Below are 12813 nucleotides of genomic sequence, written 5' to 3'. Positions count from 1 at the left end.
TGAATTTTAAACTGATTTTTTTATCTCTGTAATGCTGCTCTGACTGAAAGCAGAGCTTTTCTGGGCTCCCAATGATGATAAAGAGGCCAGGAGTAAACAGCAGCTATGGACAGTCCCTGCTCTCCACCTCAACCCATCTCCCCTCTGCTCTAAATTCCAGCCAGGGGAGGGGTCACTGAACCTGAGCCATAGCAGGAAATGTAGTACAACATGGGGGGATGGGGATGGACACTTCTCTTTAAATAAGAGGTGGCAGAAGCTCACTAAGTTTGACTTTCTGCTTGAGTAGTGTATTTGTTAGCACCAGTTCCAGTGCTTCAAAGAGCAAGCAGCCCCCCTCTTCCTTTGTCCTTTTCCCTATAGGTAGTTCTGGAGTGGGGAAGAGGAGCCTCGGTATGGAAGGGGAAATTGATCAAGGCCTCTCTCCAGTTTCTTTGGCAGTTGAGGTCCAAATAACTGGTGGGCTTGAAGTGAGCAGTTGGTCATTCACCCCATTTCCTCCCCCACCACACACATATACACATGCAAAGATTGGGCATATTTTAAAAGGGAAAACTAGGACAGTACTGCTGGGAGGAAGTACTAGGAAGTGGTTTGTTGGAGATAAGGGAGGGATGTGAAGCAAGAATTAAAAGGGAATCATCTTTCTTCTCCCACCCTTTCCCCCTTGGAATGAAAAATTGGGACATTCTACAGGACAACAGAGAGGGTATGTCTCGATTGCAGGCTTTTTTCAAAAAAACTTAACCTGCATCTAGACTGCTACCGCATCCTTTCAAACATAAATCGAAAGAACGCGGCAGGTTTTTCGACCGCGGTAAACCTCGTTTTACAAGGAATAATGCCTTTTTTTCGAAAGTGCTCTTCCAAAAAAAAGGCACTAAGCAATGCAAACTGTGCTTTTCGAAAGAAAGCATCCAGACAGTCTGGGTGTTCTCTTTCGAAAAAGTGGCTTGCTTTTTCAAAAATACTAGTTGTAGTCTAGATGCTCTTTTTCAAAAGAGGCTTGCAGTCTAGACGTAGCCAGTGGAAATAAACTGTATCCTCCTTTTGTGGCTCCTTTTCCATTTTCTCCCCGTGCCACCTCTCCAGTCATGCTGTTACACTGTCTCCCTCAACCATACACACTGCCAATTAACAAACAGCCTCATTCACCAATGACTCAACATTGCCAGGCTAAGCCATTGCAGGGCTGGCCTTAGGCCGATTCGCCCAATTCCCCTGAATCAAGCCCAATGCCTAAAGGGACCCTGCATCCTGAACCCGGAAGTGTGCTGGGCACCATGGGTGACAAGTTAGTATTCAGAGCTGGAGGCCCTGTTCCAGCAATATTTGGAGCTGGATCTCTCCCCCGGCTCTGCCTGGAGCAGTCCCCGGACCCCACCTGCTGGCCCCCCCACGCGTCCTTCCACGCCAGCCCCAGAGTGTCCCCATTGGCCCCATCCCGTCCGTGCCGTGTGCAGCTCTCAGTGCGGCTCCCCCTTGCCGGCTGCTGCTGCTGCCATGTGCAGCGTTCCCAGGTGAGCGGGGAGACACCCGGGCGTGATGTGACGTCACGGCCCGGGACTTTAAAACTGCTCAGCGCCGCGTTGCGCTGCTTGGCCTAGCTTTGGGTTCAGAGTCCAGGGCCCAAGCACAGACTCCGGCCCCGCATGTGGAAGGCAGAAGGTAGGGGAGGGGGAAAACTAGTGGGAAGGGGTGGGAAAGGAAGGGACTTGTGCAGGGGGGGGAGAGAAAGGGGCTTGTGCGGAGGGGGAGGGGGAAAATAGGGAGAAGGGATGGGAGAGGAAGGAGCTTATGCGGAGGGGGAGGGAGAAGAAAGGGGAAGGCATCAAGGGACAGGATGGAGAAGAGACAAATGCCAGGGGGACAAGTGCAGACAATGAGGAAAAGGGCAGGAGGGGAGGTGTCAGTGGGAGGGGGGACAGGGTGATGCTGGGAGAGGAGAAGAGAGGGGAAGGGCATTGGGGGACAGAAGGGGGAGCTGGAGGTGCTGGGAGAAGGCTTGAAAGAAGGGGGTGGACATGAGAAAGATGGGGATGGAGCAAGTCATGTGTGAGGGCACAGAGGAGCAGGAGGGGAATCGGGGCAGCGAGTGGTGAGGGGGTGGGCATCAGGGAAAAAGAAGGCAAAGGGGGAAGGGGCAGTAAGGGAAGGGGGAGGCACAAGGAGGGTGCAGGGCTAAGGGAAGGTGCAGGTGCCAGGGGATTCTGGGGTGAAGCAGAAGGGCAGACACCTGCAGGGGAGGGACCAGCACCAGAGGAGAGAGGCAGGGCAGGTGTGTAGAGGGAGGTGTTAGAAGAGGGAATGAGGAGGGGTAGCTCACATGATCAGAGTGGGGCTACTGGAGGAGTGGGCACAGGGGGAAGAGAAGGGCTGGTGGAGGAGGGCTAAGGGCAGTGAGAAGGGCAGGAGTCAGGACAGCAGAGGAGGGTGAGGAGTTGGGGGGCAGCAGGCATCAGGGGAGCTGATGGAGCAAGGGGAGGAGACATGGCAGCAGAGAGAAAAGGTAAAGGTTTATAAAATATTTATTAATAACTAGGATGCCACAGTGGCACATCCAAATAAGCCACATGAACTTCGTACTGGTGTACAACACAAAATTCATTCTGATCATGAGAGGAAACTTTTAGGCTATGTCTACACTGGCGGCTACTTGCGCAAGATGTTCTTGTGCAAGAAATCTTGTGCAAGAACATGTCCACACTGCCATGTGCGAGTTGTGCTTTTGCACTTGAAAGTAGGAATAAGGGATCTTCTGGAAAAGGGCTTATTTTCCGCAAGATCCTGTCTAGACTGGCGCTTTTCTCCGGCAAAACCCTGAGCCGGAAAAAAGTCGCAGCCATGTTCATGCAAATGCCGTGGGGGATATTTAAATCCCCTGCGGCATTTGCAATTCCTAAGTGTCTCAGTAGCATCCCGTTTACGGAAAAGGGTGCCAATGTAGACACAGCCTATAGGTGTGGAGCTAGCCCCACTGATGCCTTCATTCCTGGTCCTGCGCCTGCAATCTATAGGGCTTGTCTACACAGTGTAGACATGAGCACCAGGAGGCTATGCATTCTGAAGAGAAACAATGTGTTGCACACCATCTAGCCTGTATTGAAATAGCTGTCATGCACTAAATGTTTGCTGGTGCATGTTAAAGAAATATTGTTAATGAATATTAGGAAACATTTAATATAAGCCAACAGAGTCCACACAAGGAAGCTAGTGCACAAAATATTGCTGTGCTTTTAAAATGCACACTGTATCAGCACTTATTATTGTACCATATAGACAAGCTCTATGTGTTTCGAGGTCAGTATGTGGCAACTACATGCACAGCAGCTTAATGGCAGGGGTGGGCAATAAGCAGCCTGCAGGTTGAGCACAGTTTGCCAGGAATAGCTCCCGGCAAGTCACCAGACAGCATCCACAGGTACGGCCACTCACATCTCCCAGTGGCCGTGGTTCACTATTCCCAATCAATGAGAGCTGTGAGAAGTGGTGCGGGTCAAACCAGTGCTTCCTACAACTCCTATTTGGCCAGGAGTGCCGGTCACAGCCAATGGGAGCTGCAAGCAGCTCTGCCTGCAGGTGTGCAGGTAAATAAAGAATCCGGTAACCTGCCAGGGACTAACCCTGGCGAACCACTTCCAGCCTGTGGACCACTTATTGCTCATCCCAATAAGGAGCTCTTTAACCACAACAAGAGCCCCCTAGTGGCAACAGAGGTGCTACTGTGTGTGCACTGCAGTACATCATATATATAGTAGCTCAGTGTCTGTAAATCTGTAACGCTGAAATGCTGGCTGTTCCATCTGGGTGGCGCTGTGGCTAAAATGCTGACTGTTCCCTCTGGGTGGCCCGTGTTGCATGGGGACTGTGGGGCCCAAACAGCCGCTTGCCTCCGCGTGGTGGCCCGGCTGAGCAGCGCAGAAGTCAGTCAAGCGCCACAGCGGGAGGGGAAGGGGGGTGGAGCAGTGATGTGAAGCGTGACAGCGGCTCCAGGCCCCACCCCCTGGCCATGAACGTCACCACCCCGCCCTCCTTCGCCTCCCGCCATGGCGCTTGGCTGACTTCTGCGCCGCTTGGTCAGGCCGCCGAGTGGGAGCAAGTGGCGCAAGCGACCATTTGGGCTCCACGCTCCCCATGCAGCACGAGGAACGCGAAGCCCAAAAGGCCATTTGGGCTCTGTGGTCCCCTGAGTGAGAGGCAGGAGGGGGAGGAGAAGAGAAAGAGAGAAAGGAGAGGCAGGAGGCGTAGGAGAGCTGAGAGAGAGAGAGGAGGGGAGGCAGGAGGAGGAGGAGAGAGAGAGAGACCGGAGGCTCAGGAGAGAAGAGTGACATGGAGGAGAGACCTGAAAATCCTGTTTTATGACGGGCTAATTGGCTAGTTATATTATATTAGTCATATTACATGTTTCTGACACTGTGGGTGGGGGGTAGCCCACAGCTCCTAATGACCAGCTACCCTGATCCAACAAAACACTTTTAATGTATGTGACTATTCATCTGACTGAAATTAAACAAGTGCTTAAGTACTTTGCTTCACTGGGACCAAAGACATGATCCTGAGTCTTCTCCTTAGCAGTGCTGTGTTTGTCTCCCATTTGAACTCAGCGTGATTAGCCCGACTTCCAGAGCAATGCTGGACTCAGGAGCATATCTGCTCCCCACAGTCACTGGGGTGTGGACTTTAGGGTGTGAAATGCTCTTGCCTGCATGCCAAAAGAGCTGTCTCCTGACCCCACTGCAACCTAGCGAGACTCTATGGTCAGTCCAAAGTGAGGACAGGGTCACTGAACTCTAAATGCAGTTAGAATATTAAATAGCAAGTTGGATTTATTTTTTTTAATTTAAAAATTCATTTTGGAATTAATCACAATAATATCAGTAGCTGGGAGGGTCAGAAAATCCATAATGCTCATGCTTTACTATATGTGGCATTTCACGGTTTTCTAATCATAAAAGCCAAAGCAAATGGGAATTTAATGTGCACCATAAATGTTGAATTTACTTGATTCAGGGGGTATTTGAGTATCATCAAGTTCAATTGACACTACTTCCTTCCTCCAGTTCCCCCAACACAAGGCACATTTTGAACTCTCCAAATGGTAAACTTCAGTGAGCAGCCATCTTGAGTTCTGTGAAATCTTGGAAGCCAATTCATCTTCTCTCATTAAAAAGAGGGTGATTACTAAGATAACAAATAGCGTGCCTCTGTCACTCTTGTACCCTTCTAGTACCCTCCTGATAAAACATTTGGAGTCTGTCTCACATGCAGTCAGAGTCTTGTTTTGCCACAAGTCTTCTCCAGAATGTGAAAAAAACCTGTCACTGGCAGGGAGGATAACATTTTAAACAAGAAATAAGTCAGCAATCTGTGAAAGAATAAGTACCCACGCTCTTGTACTGGCCAATTTTAGGCTTTCTGCACTGGTGCTGACCTCCCCTAGTTTTTCTTCTTTGACCAAGTGACTTTTTTATTCCTCCCACTTCTTTCCAGCTCCCTTGAGGGGAAAACTCCAGTACTTTCTCTTCAATGCTAAGCAGGCTTATCCCCAGTGTAACAGGTCCCAAATCCAATTAGGTTTGAGGCTATGTCTACACTACATAATTATGTTGATCTATCTTACAACAGATTCAGCCACCACAGTTATTAAATCACTTTAATAGATTGGTGGTAACAGGAATTATAAAAGTTCATGCTTCAGGGCATAGGTCAATCTCTAACTATGGGATTTGGAATCAAATCATAACAGGGGACAGGTTATCCTACTTTTGACATATGAGGAGTTTCTTGAATCTTCTGTGGCATCTGGAATGTGATAGAGCCCCACTGATGTAAATGGGAGCTTTACCATTGACTTCAGTGGGCACAGGATCAAGCCACTGGCCACTGTTGAAGACTGGATACTAGACCTTATAAAATGGGCCTTTTGTTAAAAGATCCTGGTGTCCTCTCAGGCCATGGGTAAATCACACCACTGGATATCACTCAGCCCCAGAAACAAACAGCCTATCATTCAAAAATAATATGGAATTTTAAGATACAACACAATAGCTTGCTACATCATCGGTCATATTTTCAGATACATTTACCTTTAGCAGAAAATTTCTCAGCTGTCCTCAGGGTAACAACCTCTGACTAATGTCTGAAAGGACCATTTCAAATGCTGACTGATATTGCAAAAGTAAAAATTCCATGCAACATTAAAAGTTTCCAAAAACAAGAGGAGAAAACCACACAAATAAAACACATACCATGCCCTTCATCTGCCATATACTTTGTGCCACTGGGTCACTTTATGTGATTTCTGTCCAAAGTATACCAACATAACCTGCAACTTTGCTCTTTGCCCTCGCAGCCAAGCTTACACACTGATGGTTCATTTTAGCACACTCTTTCCAATATGGGGCTTGGCTGTGCTCACTTCCACCAATACAAATCCAGAGTAATTCCTGTCAAGTCCATGGAGCTCCACCAGAGTAAGTGAGAGAACTGAAATCACACTGTTAGCTCAAACCACTCACCTAAGTTGTGGTAGACTGATAGGGTTGCCAGATAGTTGAAACAAAAATACCGAACCCTCCCCCAAAAAAACCACTGGGAACGGGGGGAGACCAAAGTTGTTGAGCAAAAAAAGACTCCAAGGACTTATTAAGCTGAAATTTTAAAATAAAACAGCATTAAAACAACATGTCCCCTTTAAGTGCAGGGATAGGAACAGTGGAGCGGTTGAGCACGGAGACCCGGGGGAAGCTTCCCCTAGGTTTTTTGGCCTGCAGCCATTTTGTGCCAGCAGCCTTGGAGAACCAGGTAAGCATGGGGGCAGGGGTCGGGGAGCTGAGGGGGGCTTGGTGGGAGGGGAGGCCAGGTGCTGAGTGTTTGTAGCATTGCCAGGTGCCCAGCATTTTCACCTCTGGCCTGGGAAAAATTCAGAAAATACCGGACATTTTAGGTGTCCAGTATTCTCTGAATTTTTTTACCGGACTGGAGCTGAAAATACCGGACTATCCAGGTGAATACCGGACACCTGGCAACCCTATAGACTGAGTACCAGCTAAGGCATTTCAAGAGTTAGATCAAAGCTTGACCCTAGCACTGCACTATTCCTGCATAAGGTGTAAATGTCCCTGTTTTAAAGAAATGAACCTCATTAGTTTGTATGTAATATGCAGGTTTTCAGCCTGGAGCCCAGGAAATAGAGTAAGGGATAAAAAAGGGAATCTTACCTGAAGACCCTCTATGGCTAATCTCAGCATGCTTGGTGTGAGCTTGGAGGCCTGCTTGAAGGTGAAGTTGCTCCAGTCTATAATCAAAACAAATCCATTCACTTGAAGTTCAGGGTCTTCAATCATGGCTTCTAAAGAAAGAAGTATGGCACGCAAAATATCCACCAGTGTGTACCTGTTAATAACAGAGGGTGGGCTGAGTTAGGGTAACCAAAAAGGAATTATGTGAGCATGCAAACATCAGTTTTGAAAATTTCTAACCATTTCTTTTTGTTATTTACAAAACATGTCAAACAAAGGATGGATTTTGATTTTATATTTGCTGTATAGATTCCCTCAGATAAAGAAATATGAGCAGAAAAATATCAACTGCCACAGCATATGTCAAATTTCCTATAGAGAGTGACAACCTTCTGAGCTGCCTACTTATTTCCCCAATTATCAAATGCATATACTGTAATATCAATGCAACTTCTATTGTTTTAAGATCAAAATTACATGGAAAACTACTGTAGTCTGGCACTAGAAACATGCTCCCAAAGTTCCTGGGCATAATTCTAAAGGTGGAGAACACAAGTCCCCAGTCTTCAACTGCAAACAAAAGGACATTTCAACACACCTCTCTCTCTCTCTCTCTCTCTCTCTCTCGCACACTGTAGAATTTTCAAAGCACAACAAAAATAGTCTCTTAATGAAAACAAAAACAAAAATAAAAGAAACATATCACTGCTTTGGAACATCTCTGGTTAAAGGCAATGTCAGCCTATTAAGATTTAATTAATTGCCTTCTGAATACTTTTTACCCACTAGCAAGGCAGTTTCAATACTCAATTTAGAATCTGATGTTCATTTTCTTCTGCTACAGTCCACATTAAATTTGTGTACAGAGAGATGGTATAACAGGTGCATGTAGGAAATAAAATACAAATAGTATATAATGTATATTTACAAACACATGAATGTAAAGATTCCTATATAAGCAAACATGCAACAGAAACTATAATTCCATGAGCATCTCACTACCTCACTTTGGTCTCTCTGAGGGTATGTCTACAGTACAGAGTTTTGTCGGAAAAACATCTGTTTTTCTGACAAAACTTGAGGCACGTCCACACTGCAATTGTATTCTTCCACAAGAAAATCAAAAGAACAGAGGGGGGTTTTCTTGCATCAGTAATCCTCATTCTACAAGGAAGAAGCCTTTTTGCAAAAGAGCTCTTTCACAAAAAGGCATGTGTGGACAGGAAAGAGGGAGTTCTTTCAGAAGAGGAAAGAGGAAAAAGCACAGGTGCCTTGGTGGCCACTCAGTCTATAGCAATCATAGAACCATAGAATACTAGGACTGGAAGGGACCTCGAGAGGTCATCAAGTCCAGTCCCCTGCCCTCATGGCAGGACCAAATACTGTCTAGACTATCCCTGATAGACATTTATCTAACCTACTCTTAAATATCTCCAGAGATGGAGATTCCACAACCTCCCTAGGCAATTTATTCCAGTGTTTGACTTCCCTGACAGTTAGGAACTTTTTCCTAATGTCCAACCTAAATCTCCCTTGCTGCAGTCCTCAGAGGCCAAAATGAACAAGTTTTCTCCCACCTCCTTATGACACCCTTTTAGTTTATATGCAAGAAAGCATACATTCAGTCTGGACGCTCTCTTCTGATAAAGCAGATTGCTTTTTCGATGCTCTTTTGCAGTATGGACGCTTTCTTTCGGAAGATCTCTTCTGAAAAAAGCTTCTTCCTAAAGAAGCCTGTAGTCTAGACGTAGCCTGAGTCACAGCCCAGTATGGCGTACAAAAACTATGGACTTTCCAAACCAAGCTGATAAGAGGCTTTTCTTTATTCCAAGGAGGTTCTTTTCTTGTAATTATTCTGCCAGTGAACAGTACCGGTAAAGGCCCCACATTTGGAAAGAGATCTGCTAGCAAACCAAAAAAACAACAACAAAACTGGGGGAAAATTTCAATTATTATTTATTATTTCATTTTGTAATCTTTCAAGTTATTTTGTCAAGATAAATTCGACTATGTTAAAACTTCCCTCTTTTTCCCCACTGCTAAAATGCAGGTATGATAGTAACAGAAAGTGGAGGGGAAGAACCTTATCGCTCTCATTTTCTTACTTTCTCCTCCTTTACTTGCACTGGAAATTTTAAAGGGGGGAAATGAAAGCTTACAAAAGGGTGACATTTTTAAATTTTTATGTCACAAATATTCATTTTTATTTTTGATGAAAATTTTTGATAAAGTGAAAAGTCAATCTTTAAAACTCCATTTTTAATGTAAAATGTTAAAAAATATTTCGAACAGCTGTACATGGACCCTTACATGTCCTACTGGAGTCAGTGGGGATCTATATGAGCGTAGGCGCTGACTACAGTGGATCCCTTTCAAGGACTAAGGCTTCCAGCTTTCCACAGCCACTTGTAGCTGGCCGCTTTCCAGAAACAATATGATAAGACTCCATCCAGTCTAACTGCAATATATGACTTTCAGTCAAAAAAGAAACATTTACAAATCAAAAAGGAACCTGAGCTGTCAGCTCCATCTCAAAGCTCAACCTGAGGAAGAAAAAGAGTCGCCAGCTCAAATAATTCTCTCCTACTTAAGGTGTGTGTACAGTAGGAAACTTTGTGGGTATTCTTTAGCTCCAGTATAAAACAGAGTAGCTCATGCACCAAGTTTTTACAGACATTTCTTCTGGACACATTAATCTGTCTCCACTATGGGACAAGGTCAAATTAAGATATGCAACTTCAGCTACATTAATTGCGTAGCTGAAGACAATGTAGCTTAACTCGACTTTTGGCTTTGTCCACACTTACAGGAAGTCAAAGGGAGAACATTGTTCCTTCAACTTCCCTTACTCCTTGTGGAAGCAGGACTACCGGCATCAACTGGAGAGCCCCTTGCAGTTCAAGTTAACTAGACCCAATCATTCAAACCCTGGAATATCAACAGTAGCAGCTTCGATCTTCTCTGTAGTGCAGACGTACCCTTGAAGAGCCAACCTGTTGGGGGCCTAGAATGACACATACCGTATTTTCCGGCATATAAGACGACTTTTTATACTAAAAAACATCCCCCAAAAATCGGGGGTCGTCTTATACGCCGGGTATAAACATACTGTAGCTTCGGCTACTGTGACGGGGTGCCCCCGTCCCTGGGTGCACCCGCGGATGACCCCGGCAGCGGGGGGAGGAAAGCAGGAGCCGGCTCGCTCCCCCGGTGGTGTGGCGCGTGTGCCCGAGTCTGCCCGCCGCGTTTAAAAGGCGGCCGGACCAGCTGGTCAGAGGCGGAAGCGGCGGAGAGCGTGGGGCCGGCCGGGGCATCCCAGGGAGCGACTGCAGACGCCGGCCGGAGGAGGATCGCGGCGGGCACGGCTGGGAGCAGGGAGGCAGCCAGGGGGCCTCCGGGGACGACTGCGGACGCCGGCCGAGGGAGGAGGCCGGCAGAAACCCCGGGCGGCGGCGGCAAGCGGGGAACACGGAGCTGGCATGAGAGGCAGGCACCGCGGCAGGGCGACCCGGGGTGCCAAGGCAGCAGAGGTGGCCCGAGAGGTCACAAGGTGGCGGAGGACGGTGACGCGAGGGGAAGAGAGTTCCAGAGCCCCGGACGTGCACTGGACCCGGAGGCGAGGCGGCCCGAGACGCTGGCCCTTGGAGCGACACTTCCAACAGACCCAGAGGGGCCGTGAGTAGCCCCCCTGACAGGCGCCAGGTCCTCCCCATCCCAGATTACAGGGACTCTCCCCCAACCGGGGAAGCGGACGGCTTGTTGGGCGGTAGGTTGGTCTCTCCCAGATAAATGGGCGTAGACCACAACCTAAACCTCCCTTTGCAAGCAAGCCTAGAGCAAAGCTAGGGAGTGGGGCCTCCATGCAGTCAACGCGAGGACGCGTCCCCACACGGGTTTGGGGGGGGGGGAAGGGAAGGCGGGCTATTACAACCTTTGCCAATCCGAGCAGGCTTTGTATGCATTAATAGAATACACCGCTTGCCGGGATTGGCTCAGCGCGGTACATACAGTATCAGCACAGGGACGTTCTGTATAGGGGGGTAGTCTTATACGGCGAGTATAGGCCAAAACCTATGTTTTACCTGGAAAATTAGGGGGTCGTCTTATACGCCCAGTCGCCTTATACGCCAGAAAATACGGTACACTGCTTGCTGGATAAGGCCCTTAAGTAATCATAATACTGCGAGTGAAATCCTGACCCCCATTGAAAACAATGACAAATTCCCATTGACTTCAATGGAGCCAGGATTTTCCCCATTGTGCTGAAGGAGTTGTGATTCTTCAGGGCTAGATTCTGATATCCTTACTCATATTCTGTAGTGTCTGCTTCCCCAAAAAAGTCCCATTAAGGTCGTACTCAATGTGATTATAAGTCTCAGAATTTGGCCTGTAACATAATTTCATGATTCTCAGCTGCAAAAGCCAAGAATTTCTTTTTCCAATGAAGAAGACCAAAAGGACAATGACTGCAAAGGCTTTCACTAGCTAACAGGAGAAGACATCCAATGTATCCATTAAATTAATAAAAACAAGTTAGAACCATTCAGAGATCTGTCCATGTTACAAAAAAAACACCTAAAGGAAATTAGCAGAAAATAGAAGACAAAATACCTTAGATTAGCATTTTGGTTCTGTACTTTTTGTCTTGATTTTGCTGTACTATTTAATCCAGCTATATTGCTAAAAACCACAAATGAAAGAAAAATCCATTATAGGCAGCACTTAATTTTTTATGTGACTGAGCCCTGGCACTTTTAGGCTTGGCAGTTGATGGCTCCAGCACACATGGGCTCACAGCCAGCAGCTGTGGCTCTCTGACCACCAAGCTCTGAAGACAGCACCACTACCAGCAGCTGTGCAGAAGGGTGGCAACACCATACCATGCTGCCTTTACTTTTGCAGTGCTGCTGGCAGCAGTGCTGCCTTCATACCTGAGTGCCCAGGTTGAATCCCAGCACCTCTTTCACTACAAATTAGGTTCTGATTATAGGCCATTTAACACAGCTATTACTTTGAGCGAATGCTGGGCTATGCAGAAATCTAAACCCAATGTAATAGAGGAAATCTTAGGTGATGCAAATTGCACATTGTATATTAAAGTAAAAACAGTAAAGCTCTAGCAAATGAAATATGATTAAAGGTGCAATATTACAGTCTTAATATAGCACAGAGTTACTTGCATAAAGACTCACCTTTAATCTGCTCTATACAATACATGGAACCTATGTAAACTGAAGTCCCTTCACAGGCTTTTGACAGTCTGCATTACTGTGTCCTGCTACATGATACATTATAGCACATGCTCCATTTTCACCTGGACTTGTAGGACTTGAGTCTGTGTATGTGTATGTTTGGTAGAAAATTACTTGATGCTGATACATGCAATTAAAAAAAAAACTGGATGCCAGGCTAATCTATAGTTGTAAAATCACATCTCAGTAACCAACAACAAATAAAAGTACCATGCAGCAGTATCCTATTTTTTCATGGGTTCTTACAATATAGTAGTGGTGTGGAACATTGTCCAGAGACTTACTGGGAAATGTAAACAGAAGGTAACACTGGGTGAATA

At 46.6% G+C, this 12813-nt stretch overlaps 1 protein-coding gene across 1 annotated transcript in view; it reads right to left on the bottom strand.

Moving 5' to 3' along the window:
- The window catches only part of CLVS2 (clavesin 2), an 83918-nt gene that overhangs the window by 60656 nt on the left and 10449 nt on the right, over nt 1–12813 (bottom strand). Inside the window, exon 2 of the mRNA XM_075924073.1 lies at nt 7221–7395. Within this exon, the coding sequence (XP_075780188.1) occupies nt 7221–7395 (175 nt within the window). The remainder of the gene's footprint in view (nt 1–7220; nt 7396–12813) is intronic.

The sequence above is a fragment of the Pelodiscus sinensis genome, chromosome 3, assembly GCF_049634645.1.
Source record: "Pelodiscus sinensis isolate JC-2024 chromosome 3, ASM4963464v1, whole genome shotgun sequence".
Lineage (NCBI taxonomy): Eukaryota > Metazoa > Chordata > Testudines > Trionychidae > Pelodiscus > Pelodiscus sinensis.
This window is presented reverse-complemented; position numbering and strand designations above follow the sequence as displayed.